Source organism: Equus przewalskii, chromosome 10, assembly GCF_037783145.1.
Source record: "Equus przewalskii isolate Varuska chromosome 10, EquPr2, whole genome shotgun sequence".
NCBI lineage: Eukaryota > Metazoa > Chordata > Mammalia > Perissodactyla > Equidae > Equus > Equus przewalskii.
The window spans coordinates 19,644,555-19,658,455 of record NC_091840.1 but is presented as its reverse complement, the minus strand read 5'-3'; the positions used below and the strand labels follow the sequence as shown (position 1 = coordinate 19,658,455).

Genomic DNA, 13,901 nt, shown 5'->3' with positions numbered 1-13,901 from the left:
CAGTGATCAGGACGTAGGAGCCAGGGCAGGCCTGTGGTGGGGAACAGGTGGGAGGCGGACGGGCATGGGACACGGCATCAGCTTTCAGCTGCTATGTCTCTGAGCTTAGCTGACACAGGTAGCTTTTGCAGGTTCTCCACCCTCCCTGGCTGCCCAAGTCCTGTCTGCTTCAAGGACAGCGGGGAAGGGTGGATTCCTGTGCCTTGAGTTTCTTTTGCTCTACCCCCTTGTGCCAAAGTGGCCTGATGTGTACTTGCAGTGTAAGGAGAGCCCCCATGGAGTGTGTGTGCGTGTGCGTGTGTGTGTGAGAGAGAGAGAGATCTATTTCCCTCTGTCCCTCTGTCTGTCTGACTCTCAGACTATTAATACAAGCCCCGCGTCTGGCTGCACCCCCAGAAGGTGTGCTCCCCGCAGCCGAACGCTGCCCCTCCCAGCCGAGCCTCTCGTCTGGTCTGTTTCTGATCGGCGCCAGACTCATAGACCCCATGTAGGTAGAATATAACTTTCCATAAATAACCCTTAGCCTGACCTACAATTTAGCCTTTGGGTTTTTTTTCCCCCTGGTGGTAATGGGATTGTAGCCTGGGCTGAGCCCTCCTGGATCTCTGGGTCCCAGAGAGCATAGCCTAGGCGTATCTGGGGTTGGGGCATTGCTTGGAACTCCTGGTTCCCCCACGCTGCCTGGCAAGGTGAGGACTCAGTACGTGTTGAGAAATGGTGCTGGACCGAGTCTCATCCTCCTGCAACAGCCGTGCCCCTTCAGCCTCAGTGCCTTTGCTAGAATGCCTGTGCCCTCTTCTCCACCTGGACAACCTCTAAGCAGCACCCGCCTCTGTGAAACCTTCCCTAAACTTTATCCCTCACCCCTGCCACAGAGTGAATTACTCCCATCCTTGGTCCCAGAACACTTCGTACAGAATGATGCGACCTGACTATCTGTCCACGTGCCCACCAGGTTCTAAGCAGCTTGAGTGAGTGTCAGGATGGGGAACTGAGCCCACATCTGGCTGTGGACAAAACATTTCACCCCTTGGTGCCTCAGTGGCCTCAGATTCAAACACAAACCTGGCTCCAGAGCCTGTGTCCCAGGCACTGTAGCACACTGCCTCTGGGGGCTGGACAACGTATCCCTTTCCTACCTGCTCTCCTGTTCCAGGCTCTGGGACACTCTGCACGAGACACGGATTCCCTGCAGGGTCTCACTGAGGCCTCCTTGGGGCTGGAGGCAGCAACACCCACTGACACCTCTCAAAGACTTGATGATGATAATGAATTTATAGGGGTTCCTTGGGAATTACAGTGAAAAGTCATCTGGGGGGACTTTAGCTTACTTTAGGGGGTGGGGAGGGCTCTTGGGGTGGGGTTACCCCAGGATGGGCTGGACTTGATTTAAAGCTTTGCAATTGATCATCCCTCCTTATGGCTACAGAAGAGTATTTCTTGAGTCTCTGCCAGCGTCCGGGACTATGTGGCACCTTGTGAGGCAAGACTTTGAGAAAAGTGCAAGACATTGTCCCTGTGTGACAAGCTTACATCTTCACAGGGAGGCATTCCTGGATCACTTCACGTTGGGAAAAAACGTTGAGTGAGCTGCTCGTGAGCTGGTCCTGAACTGTACTTGGCTTTGCATCTATCCCAGGACTGAGCAGGGCTTCGCCAGGCAAGACGGAGAGATCCAGGAGTGAATGTTGAATGGAAGACGTAGAATCAGGGACCAAAGCAGTGGCATGGACAAGAGGGGCTGGACATCTGAGGAGAGAGGGAGCAGCGGGATTGGAACATTTCTAGAAGGTTCAGGGAGAAGGAGACAAGGAACATGAACCCCCAAAAAAGAGCAGGAGTTGTTGGAGGTGGTCAGTGGGGGCCGCAAACCACGGAGGCACGGATCAGGATAGCGTTTGGCCGCTTGGAGTCAGCAAGGAACTTGGTGGGGTGGGGGATGGGCGTCAAGCAGGGGAAGGTCTTACATGTTTGACTGAGAAGCCCGAACTTGACCCTGGACAAGAAGGAGCTATTGAAGGATCTTGAGCAGAGGTGTGACACAATGAGAACAGTGATTTTGGGAGACAGTGTGAAGGGAGGCTGCTTAAGAGAGACCAGACTGAGGCGATTACAATGGCCCGGGAATGAGGAAGGAGGTCTCGGTTTGGAAAGGAAGGGATGAGCGTGACTTTTCAAAGGAAGGAGTGCCACAAGGGCCACCATAGGGCAAAGTGCATCCGAGGGTGAAGCCCTAGTGACCAAGAGAAGGATGTTAACTTTGACAGAAATCACTGTGTGCGGTTGACAAAACCAGACCACATCCTCTCCATGACGATCCATTGTCTTTATTAACAATGCCTCAGGATTCTGAAGGAACAGACTGGTATTTCATAAAGCAACATTAACATTGTCGTTCTCTACAAGAAAAACTTTTGCATAAATAACTTAAGTGAGAAAATAAATATGTAACTTAACTCTTTTTAAAAACCACTACTTTCATTCTCGTGGACAAATCCCACATGAAAGGACCGCAAAAAACCACCAGCCCAGCAGGCTTTCACACGGCAGGTGCTGCTGTTTAGAAAAAGAATTTTGTAACAATTAAAAACTACATAGAAAGTACGAGGTACCTGGAAATGGTTTTCAAAAAGATGTTTAGATGAGCTGTCAGGCTTTGTGGTTTCTCAGCATATGTACAGCATTTGTCTTTTTTCCCCAGTAATATTATTTTAATGTAAGATATGCCATCACGCGTAACAGCAGTTAGAAGCTATTTTCTAGACCGAAGTGTGTCTGGAGCCGTGGGCAGGAGGAGGTGCCTCCGGAGGGATCTGCTGGCTGCTCCCTTGGGCTGCAAGCCCAGTGTCCTGGGACCCTGAGCTTCTCTGCAGAAGGTCACTTTAAAATATGGGCATGGCCGGGGGAGGGGCTGGTGCGACTTGGGAATAGAGGAATGATTTCTGTCCCTCCTGCCACCCTTGGGACCTTCTCCTTCTCTACCCCAATTGATGGTGTTGTTTCTGCATCCTTTGAGAGGGAGGAATGGAGGTACCCAAACATCTGGGAGGCCAAGCTGAGAAACAACATGGGCATCCTTCAGGAGTTTGTCATCTAGAAATAGATTCGTTTCTTTTTTCCTGCTTGTTTTCATCTCTGTCTGTCAGATCAGAGGATTACAACTCGGAATTCTGGAAATGACCATGGCAAGGATTCAATCCAACATCTCTCACCCTGCCCATTTAAAGGGCACCTGAGTCCTTGCAATCAGATGCTAGTAGCTTCCTCGAGATCCTAATCCCGTTCCCCTACCTCCATTTTACAGAAGAAATCATCCAGGAAGAGAATGGCATAGTCACCCAGCAAGCTAGGGGCAGAGGCAGGACTAGAAACTCTATTCGGATCTCAGTCCTGTGTTCTTGGCACAACGTGGCACTGAAGGCTTTGTAACGGGCAAAGAAGTGGAGGGAGAATCTCCTGGAACTTTCTTAACCAGTCCTCGGCCTTTCCTGACTCCCCACCGCTCCCTTAAACCGCGGGGGTGGGGGGGGGGGCAGTGAAATGTTTCCCTTTCAGCCTCCTGGGAAGTGGGACCAGCCAAGGTAGGCGGCCCGGTGGGCGGGGCTCGTGGCTCAGTGTCTGTGACTCTCAGCTCCCTCCCCTGCCCTGCAGGGACCCCTTCGGCGGGCGGGCGGGGAGAGGGGGGCTTTGCGGGCACCCAGGATCCGCAGGGCCTGGCTACCTCCTGAGGAAGCCAGGAAGGTCTCGGCCCCCTGCCCTGGCTTGCAGGCATTTAAAATGAAATACAAACAATCGGACCGCGCGCGGAGGGCAGAAACCTGGGGCGCCTGGGTCGGGGGCGCCGGCTGGGGAGGCGCGGCGGGCTCTAATAGGCGTTCTCCAGCTCCGCGTGGTTGGCTTTGGCGCCCCGGGCGCTCGGCCGCGGCTTCCGGGCCTTCTGCGGCCGCGCGGCCTCGGGCCCGAAGTCCTTGAGCTCGGACTGGTTGTGGAAGCGGGTGAGGCGCTTGCACTTGCACGAGGCCACCAGGCGCACCTTGCGCGCGCGCGGCGCCGCGCCGCCAGGGCACTGCAGCTGCACCCGCTGCGCGCGGTAGCGGTCGGGGATGCAGCGGAAGTCGGGCCCGCTCGGGCGCCACCACTTGCCGCGGCCGATGGCGTTGGGCAGCAGGCGCGCCGGGCCGCACTGGCCCGAGCACACCAGCTCGGTGACCGGCTTGGCGCTGCGGCACGGCCCGTCGGTCACGTAGCGGGTGAAGTGCAGCTCGCGGCAGCTGTACTCGGACGCATCTGCGGAGAGAGGCGCGCGTGAGGGCGGCGGCCCGCCCGGCCCCCCATCCCCGCCCCGCCCCGCCCCGCCAGCCTCCCTCCAGCTGCCCGCGCCCTCTCCAAACCCGCCTCGCTGCAGACGCTTTCGCCCCTGGGCGTCTGTTATGCAAAGGTCCCGGGGCCTCTGGGGCTGGTGGAAAGATCCCTGACCCACCCTCTCACCCTGATTCTTTGGAGCCAAGTGACTGCTCCGGTTCAAACACCGGCTCCATCACTGTGTGGTCTTGGGCAAGTTACTTAACCTCTCTGTACTTCCCATCTGTACAATGGGTTGTCCTGAGTATTCAGTGAATTAATCCACAGATAATCAGGGGACACCACCCGGCACACAGGAAGAACTGCAGGGGTTGGCTGTTGTTACGTGTTTTTATTATTCCTAGGGGTGTCCTCTTCACCAGACTTAAGTCACACCTGTGCCACGGGGTCCCTGGCCATGGAGCTTAGGTACTAGCCACACCCTCTGTATGGCTCTGGCTTCTCCCAAATTTCTCTTCCAGCCGCTTGGGAGGAGTGGGGAAGGGACGGAGAAAGGAGTGGGGGTTAACAGGAGGTAACAAGCCAGGGCAGCTGCTGTGAGGAGAGGGCTGGAAGCGGAGGGGGAGAGAAGTCATTAGACTTAAAAGGAACCAAAGGCAGCCTGTCCAACCCCCGCATTATCACCGAGGACTCTGAGGCCCAGAGAGGGAAAAGGGCTGGCCCAAAAGGCAGAGCTGGGTCTCCTGACTCCACCTCCCTGGTGCCCCAGCACCTCTCGGCTGCCACAAGGGTGGAAGCTGTAAGTCCGAGCACCCATGGGACGCTGGGCTGAGGGGAGGGGGAACAGGGCTGCTTCTTACTACAGTTACTTCCCTGTCAGAAGGGGACTGAGCTTGGACTGAAAGCCTACAGATTTGGCTCTCACAAAGATTAAGCACCTGCTGTGTACCAGGCGCTCTGCTGGGCCATTTGATGGACACCTGATGGTGGCACAGCCTTGCTCCCTGGGTCGGGGGAGATTGGGCTTTGAAGCCTGGCTTGGTCACCTGAAGACATCTTGATCATGTCTCCTACTGTGGGCTTAGACGACTGAGAGCCTTTTAAACAGCTGGTCCTCATGTGAGCATCTGTCTTCCCCTAAGCATCTCAAGGGGACAGTTCCCATGTGACACGAAGAAATGAAAAATAGTCGTAAGACCAAAACCAGAGAGGGGGCAGAGAAGGCCAGGCCCCCACCCCCAGGCCCTGGAGACCAAGTCCAGCAGGGCAGTTGTGGGGTTTGCCTTCCTCCCGTGGCTGGCGTTCTGGTTTCGGGGCTGGTGTGGCCTCCTCACCCCGCTCCCAGGCTGCAGGTGTGGTGTCTCGGGGCGGCCTGTTTGCCCAGGGAAGGAGGCGTTTGGGCTTTCCAAGAACAGTGACCCTAGGTCAGGCGGCACTTCCTCTGGCAGAGGGTGACTTTGTTTTGAGCATGTGGCTTCCTCGGGGCTTGTGCCTCTCAGGGGAGCTGAGGGATGTGGATGTCTTGTACTTGGGTCCCCTACAGCCATTGCTTGAGCTTGGTTGAACTTGCCTGGGGGAGCGCGGGGGAGGGGTTTCGAAGACCCGAGGTCCCTCTGGCCTCCTCTAGGGTTGCCCTTTGCAGAGCCCCCCATTCCCAAGGGGTCGTGAGGCAGGGAGGGATGCGATGCAGGAACCTGGGCTGCAGACTCCTCTCCCGCCAGGACAGTGGCCAAAGGGCAGTGAGGCCCTCACTCTGAAGTGTCATTCCAGCCCCTGCTTCCAACCATTCCTGCCAGCTGCAGAGCCAGCTGTGCACAATGCCCCCCGGGCTCCTGTGTGCAGACCTGGGCAGGAACCCCGGCGTGCCCTCCACTGGGGCCATTGCCTTTTCACTAGGGCCGGGCTCCCTCCCCAGGGATGAGGCAAGGCTGAGTCTGGGGTGGGGACTCAGGATACAGTGCCACCTATTTCCACTCCCTGCACAGAGGATGCTGCCTCCCTTTCAGGGCTTGGACCCAGCTGCCACCCAGGTCGGAGGCTAAAACTGTGCCTAGGACTCCCATTCTTTCAAGTGCCAGCTCAGTGGGCAGACCGTGGGCAGGGGGAGGTGAAGGGGAGCCTTTCTGGCATCCCTTTCCCACTGCTCTGTGAGGACTTGCTCCAGCTCTTGGTCCCTGACACCCCCTACACAATCCCCCACCAGAGTGGTCTTGGAATTGGCTCAAACTGGATTCAAATCTCAGCTCTTCTACTCACTACCAAGGTACTTAGTCTCTGGAGCCTCAGTTTCCGGGTCACCTTCTGGGGCTCCCACGCCATGGGTGCCTGGGCACAGGACAGGCCCAGTGGCGGAGTGTCTGGCTTCTAGGAGGCGCTCAGCTGGAGGCTCCCTTGCCTTGTCCCCTCCCCAGTGCTGCCTGCAGCTGGACTTGCGCTCCTCTGTTCTCAGGAGGGGATTCTGTGAAACCTCCTTTCAGAGCCCTGAGCCTGCCCCGGGCTCTCACTGCCAGCCCCCACCAGCCCGCGCCCCTGGGCTCCAGGTCCAAGGCCGCACTGGCATGCCATCCTTCCCCTGCCTCTAGGCAAGACTGTCCCTCCACCAGCGCTGGCAACGGCTGACAGTCTACCCCAGTCTTCACAGCCTCCCAAAGAGAACCCGTCCAGGAGCCTGTGCTAAGAAGGCTCGCCTCGGCCCCATACCTTTAGTCTCAAAGGGGTGGTGGGGAGGCCTCCCTCCGTTCTCCGCCCGGTTCATGGTCTTGTTGCTCTCCGGCTCTTGTGGGGGCTCAGGGTACTCGCCCAGCTCGGGGATGATTTCTGTGGCATCGTTCTTGAAGGCCTGCCACCCCTGGCCCTCCACCACACGGAAGGCTGCGTGGACCAGCAGGGAGACAAGACACAGGGCAAGAGAGAGCTGCATGGTGCCAGCCGCAGGAGGACACCCGGCCTTCCAGTAGCACAGGCTCTGGTCCCCAGCCCGGACACGGTTCCTTTTTAAAGCCCCCTCTGCCTCATGCCAGCCAATGAGGACAGGCTGGGGCAGGGCTGGTCCCATGCTTCCCTCAGCCCAGGGGGAGGGAACGGGCTGTGCTCCGAGCAAGCCCTCTCCAAAGACTTCTCCTCAAGCCCTGCAAACTCCCAAATTGCTGCTGGTGCTCCCAGGTGACCCCAGGAGAGGGGGGCGTGTGGGCAAGGCTGCTCTCCACCACCTCCCACGTGCAGGCGGCTGTGGTTTTCAGATATCAAATGAGTTCCGGCTCTTCATCTCTACCTCCCTGGATCCCTTGGGCTTTCTCAAAACAAACTGTGGACCAGCTTAACAAAGAAGACTGCAGCTCTGAGTCCTCCACAGGGCTCAGCCCAACGATCCCATTTCTCAGGCCAAATTCATTTGTCATCTCACCAACAAATGGCCCTAGGGGTGTATAGTTGGCCCCCACAGACTCAGGCAGAGGCAGAAGGATGCTTTTTAAGAAATCTCATCGGTCCCAACTCCATGAGGCTCAGCATTGATTATCCTGGCCAAGAAAGTGCCTCTTGACATTCTCTGAAAGGCAAGAGAGAGGACTAGGGGTTATACTGAGAGTGCCCACTTGGGCAAGGGACAGGGATTCTGGTGACAAGGTCAGGATGAGGAAGTCAACAGGCACTGGTGATGGAGCTCGAGGAAACCTCAGCTCATGCTCCTCGGGGATCCTGCACAAGGTGACAGGCAGTTCTTGGCCAGGACGCTCAGTCTGGCTTGCAGGCTGATGTGCCAAAGGCAGTTATTTCCCTGGCCAGGCTGTGGGTAGGAGCGGAGAGCACAAAATCCCTTTTCTTAGCAAAAGCCGGGGCCAACATTTTTAGTGCCGACATTTTTTTTCTTGTCTCCCAGCCCATTACAGTTTTCAAAAACTGCTTTGAGTCCTATGTGGAAAACCTTATTGGTGTTCATGTCATGGGCTGCATTCCATGAAGCCATCGCAGGTCCAGCCAGCCACAAAGAAACCAAAAGGAATTGCTACCCACAGCCCTGGAGCAGAATGAGGGGCCTGGGAGGGGTAGAGGCGTGGGGAGGAAGGTTCACACCTGAGGTGCAGGAAAAGAAAGGAGGGCCAGCGGAAGCTTTCATTGCAGATGGACTGTTTGAGGAGGCGCAGCCGCTCCTGGCCCTGAAGGGAGGCTGGGAAGAGGGCCGTGGCCCAGGTCCCCTTGGTATTTCCACTAGGCAATGAATCAGCACGCCCCACCTGCAGAGCTGTCGCAAGGCTTTTGCCACCTGCCTCGACTTGTAAGTCACTGTGTCCATCTGCGGCCGTCTGTCCCTCCTTTCCATCATCCATCACTCGACACATGAATGCAGCTGCTCTGACAGTTTTACAAGCCAGACAGAAGCCCCTGCAGGAAGGGCCCTCTCTGATACCTGCTTCCTATGTCAGTTTCCTTCGGGGCAGACGAAAACAGCTGTGGCCATTGTTGGGGTGATCTATCTCTCCCAACAGAGCTGGCGGTATTGTGAGAAGCTGGCCCTCTGCACCCCTCCCCTTGTCTGTGACCTTCCAGCCTCCTTTCTCCTTGCTCTGGAATGTGGACCGTTAACCCTACCGTGGCTGGACGACTGCCTTCTTGGCCTGGACTTCAGAGAGGGCAGTTCTGCTGCCTGGATTCCTTGAGCTGGAACAACTGATCCTGGAGCCCCACCTGCTGCTGGGAGCTGCCGGCCGGTCCACATGAACCCAAGCCTGTGAGGGCCATCTTTGGAACACTTCTGCCACCTGCTGGAGATGGAAGGAGGAGCCAGCAACCGAAGGACGGCGAGGCTCAGGATTTTATTTATTTCATTATTTTATTTGAAACTGAAGTAATGTTAAGAGAAAAAAGAGAAGAATCCAGTGGACTTGAACCTCTAAATTATCTCCATCCTTTTGAATGATTCTCTGCCAGTGTGTAGCCACGCATTTTACAGAATGGCTCAGAGAGAACCTGCTATGATACCATCTGCTTTTTCACTTAACGCTAACTCAGCTTTACATTTACTCAGTCCACAAGCTTATCGTTGTTCAGAACTAAACACTATTCCCCAAGGTTAAACCCCCAGGGTTTTAGCTGACTTCTGTTGTGGGTAGTTTAGCTTATTTCCAATGCTCCCCTATCCTCAGTAGGGATGCTATGAACATCATTGTACAAAGTAATTTTTTTTAGAGGATTTTACTTTTTTCCTTTTTCTCCCAAAGCCCCCCGGTACATAGTTGTATATTCTTCATTGTAGGTCCTTCTAGTTGTGGCATGTGGGACGCTGCCTCAGCGTGGTCTGATGAGCAGTGCCATGTCCGCGCCCAGGATTCGAACCAACGAAACACTGGGCCGCCTGCAGCGGAGCGCGCGAACTTAACCACTCGGCCACAGGGGCAGCCCCCTTGTACAAAGTAATTTTTGAATTAAAAAATTTTATTTTAAGATCTTTGTAAATTCACATGCATTTGTAAGAAATAATACAGAGAAAATTCCATGTACCCTTTACCCAGTTTGTCTTAATGGTAACATCTCGCAAAACTATAGGACACTATCACAGCCAGGATATTGACATGGATACAATCTCCTAATCAAATTCAGATGTCCCCAGTTTTACCTGTACTTGCGTGTGTGTGTGTGTTTAGTTCTATGCAACTTTATCACATGTGTAGGGTCAAGTGTCCACCATCACGGCCAAGATGAAGAGCAACTTGTGACCACAAAGATCCCTCTCATGGCCCTTTTATACCCACACCCACCCTCCCCCCAAGCCCTCCTTCTCCACCCCTAACCCACAGTACCACTAATCTGTTTGCCATTTCTATAATTTTGTCACTTTGGAAATGTTATATAAACGGAATCAACCCGTATGTAAGCTTTTAGGATTGGCTTTCCTCACTCATAATTTTCTGGAGATTCATCCAAGTTTTGCATGTATCGACAATCTGTTGCTTTTCATTGCTGAGTAGTATTTCACAAAGGAATTTTTTTTTTTTTTTTTTAACTTTAGGGTTATCTCCAGAAGTGAATGCTGGGCCTGAGAGGGTCAACAATTTTGTGACGTATTGCAGGGTTGTTCTTCAGAAAACCCAGCCAGGTCCCCAGTCCCACCAGCAACGTACAAGTGGGCATGTGCATTAGCTTGCGAGGGCTGCTAGAAGAGAGCAGTACCACAAACAGGGTGTCAACAACAGAAATGTATTGGCTCACAGTTCTGGAAGCTGGAATTCTGAGCTCAGAGTGTCGGCAGGGTTGGTTCATGCTGAGGGCTGCGCTGAAGTCTGTTCTGTGCCTCTCCCTGGGCCTCTGGTGGCTTGCTGGCATCTCCGGTGCTCCTTAGCTTGTGGAAGCTTCACCCCAATCTCTGCCTTCATATTCACCTTGTGCGCTCCCTGCGTGTGTGTCTGTGTCCTGATTCCCCCTTTCTATAAGGACATCAGTCATACTGGATTAGGGCCCACTCTAATGACTTCATCTTAACTAATTACATCTACAATGACCCCACTTCCAAATAAGGTCACTATCGGAGGTGCTAGGGGTTAGGAATCAACATATGCACTGTGGAAGGACACAACTCCATCCACAACAGCGTGTTTCTCCACAAGGCTGCCAACACACTGGCTTTGAGCTGTTAACATTTCTTAAACAGAATTTAATAATTTAATAGTTGTGCCTTAACTCCTAGCAAAGCTGTTTTCCTATGTGATGATTTACTGGTTTTCGTTTCTACCAAGCTGCCTGTTCGTATGTCCACTTGCCAAACACTGAATGAAGCAAGGCCTTCGCCAGGCCCTCCAGGAGCTCCTATTGCAGGGAAGAAGTAAATTCTCCATCCAAATAACTCCAGTACCAGGTAGTAAGGGATTGGTGCCACTAAGAAATGGTTTAGATGCATTTTTTTAAAAGGACAAAGTGTTCGGGGCCTTCGGAGGAAAGAGCTATTTCTTCCCCGCTGCGGTGGACCTTGGATCATCACGGAAGACGTGGCATTTGGCCCAGACTTTGAAGGACAGGCCAAATATGGAAAGTAAGCTATGCTCCTTGGACCCCTTGAGATCATTAAATCTTTGATCCAAAAGGAACCTCAGATGTCACCGAGTTTCACTCTCTCCTTGGTTCTCAAGCCCTTCTACTCATGGAAACTGAGGATTCTCCTCACTGGCTCCATTTTAAACAGATTTTGCTTCCACAGGTCAGGGGTAACAGTGGAGTCTCTGGACTTGGGGAGCAGGCTCTGTAGGTTGTTGCCTGCGTTGAGGGAGGTCCAGATCACCCTGCCTTTAATCGCCACTGAGAACTTGTTCTCTGAGGAGCTCAGGGTCTCAGCACTGGTGGAAATCCCCTCCTTGTTCATTCAGCAGCTTCTGAGGGACTCACCCTCCTGCTTAGAACAGGCAAATGGCTCCCAGCACTAATGGGATAAAACTTCCACTCTCTTCTGCCCGGCAGACCAGGCCCTTCAAGGTGGGGCCCCAACTCATCACCTGCACCTCCCCAACCGCCATCCAAACTACCACCCTCTGCCTGCAGGGCGCCTGTCTGCAAACCTTTGTTAAAGAAAAATTAGGGGCTGGCCGTGGACGAGTGGTTAAGTTCACACGCTCCGCTTCAGCAGCCCAGGCTTTCGCTGGTTCGGATCCTGGGCGTGGACATGGCATGGCTCGTCAGGCCGTGCTGAGGTGGCGTCCCACATAGCACATCCAGAGGCACTCACAACAAGAATATAAAACTACGTACTGGAGGGGCTTTGGGGAGAAGAAAAAGAAGGAAAAAAAAAGAAGATTGGCAACAGATGTTAGCTCAGGTGCCAATCTTTAAAAAAAAAAAAGAAATTATTTATGACACTTGTTAAAAATGTAAAGAAGACTTTATTCAAGGGAGTACTGTGGTGGTAGGTGTAGGACCATTGCAATGGGGTCTTGCAGAGGGGGAGAGATTGGGCTCCACTCCGAATACCAAGTGAAGTAGGGGTCTATAGCCAAGGAGCAGGGTGGGGGTCAGTGAATGAAAACTTACTAAGAGAAAGCATTAGGGGTAAAGGGCATTCTGGCTACACCAACCTAATAGGATTCTTGGTGAAGGCAGGCCAGGGTGATCAGACTTCACTGGGGGATGGTGGGGGATGAGGAGCCCGATTAGACATTGAGGGTGATCAGATATGGAGGACAGGGGATTCTTGCTAAAACTGAGCAATATGGAGACAAACATGAAAACCTAAAAGTCAAGGCCTAGCCGAAAAAAGCTCAGAGGAGCCTGACAAAGGTTTGGCCAAAGAGAGACTCTGTCACCCTGTATCTTTGGAGACTGTCTTCCCCTTCAGAGCCTGGCTGCACCTGCCCTCCACTCTTCCTTCTCCTTTCAACACCTCCCCCCACTCTCCTTTCTGCCCTCCTTCCCCTCAGGGTGGCCGCACAAGTGCTCCATACTCTCGGGATGTTAAAGCGGAAGGTTGTCTAGTTCACGGGCTTTCAAACTAGGTTCTTCCAAACCCCAGGTTTCCACAGAGGTGGCTCACGGTTTTAAAAATACATACACATTAATCAAATGTGTTATGCATTCACTTTCAGTGAACTGGAGACCATCCACTCATTCAGTGTTGCCTCCAGGTTAGTTCATGTTAATGTAGACTTCAGAAGTTGAATGTCTGTGCATTTGAACTTCTTAAAATGGGTCATCAATTCAGAAGGCCATAGCTTGGAGACTGTCTTTTTAAAAAATTGGGCTTGAGCATGTCCACTCCCAGAAAATTACACAAGCGAGCACAGGACACGCCTCCTTCGCTCTCAGTATCGGGACAGGATTGACACTGTGCCACCACAACAGACAGAAGGTGACAGGATTCAAGGCAGATAAAAAACTGCAGTTGTCATCCGTAAGTCGCATTTCAACATTCTGTGCTCATTAAGGCAGCCTGGGCCTTTAAAATAAGAGTACACAGAAATCACAGCCCATCCACACACAATGGAATGCTACGTAGCTGTTCAAATCAATGGGGGAGAACTGTAAGAAATGGCAGGTGAAAGATACTGTCAAGCAAAAAAAGCAAAGTGCAGAACATTTTCCACTTAGGGAGAAAAGGATCTCTCTCTATACACACACATATACATATGTGTGTGCTTACATTTGAGATTTTTCTAGAATGATAGACTTTATAGTGGCTTCTGGGGAGAGGGATTAAAGGTTTAGGGTAGAAGATTCACTCTCTAAGTCTTTTGTTTTGTTTTGAGGAAGATTAGCCCTGAGCTAACATCTGTTGCCAATCCTCCTCTTTTTGCTGAGGAAGACTGGCCCTGAGCTAACATCTGTGCCCATCTTCCTCTACTTTATATGTGGGACGCCTGCCACAGCATGGCTTGCCAAGCAGTGTCATGTCCACACCCAGGATCAAACCCTGGGCCTCCGAAGCAGAACGTGTGCACTTAACCGCTGCACCACCAGGCCGGCCCCACTCTCTAAGTCTTTGGTATTGTTTGAATTCATTACTATGTATATACAGTATTACCTTTTTAGTTAAAATGTTTTCAAAATTATACTTAAAAAACATCTTTACCAGTTTTATATATCAGTGCTCTGCCTTAAAATTTTGCGTAAAAACACACAGATTA

At 52.9% G+C, this 13,901-nt stretch overlaps 1 protein-coding gene across 1 annotated transcript; it reads right to left on the bottom strand.

The window, feature by feature from the left end:
* Positions 1–2,307: 2,307 nt before the first annotated feature.
* SOST (sclerostin) lies at positions 2,308–7,849 on the bottom strand. The gene is made up of 2 exons (XM_008542409.2): positions 7,003–7,849; positions 2,308–4,287 (listed from the first exon to the last, which is right to left on the bottom strand). Exons 1-2 carry the CDS (start codon positions 7,355–7,357, stop codon positions 3,866–3,868), a joined length of 777 nt encoding a protein of 258 aa, XP_008540631.2. The 5' UTR covers positions 7,358–7,849; the 3' UTR covers positions 2,308–3,865.
* Positions 7,850–13,901: the final 6,052 nt, after the last annotated feature.

Coding starts and splice junctions, on each gene's coding strand:
- SOST (XM_008542409.2), bottom strand. CDS start 7,357: ATGGGACCAGCCCTGCCCCAGCCTGTCCTCATTGGCTGGCATGAGGCA. Junction 4,288..7,002: donor CCACCCCTTTGAGACTAAAG/GTATGGGGCCGA, acceptor CTCTCTCCGCAG/ATGCGTCCGAGTACAGCTGC.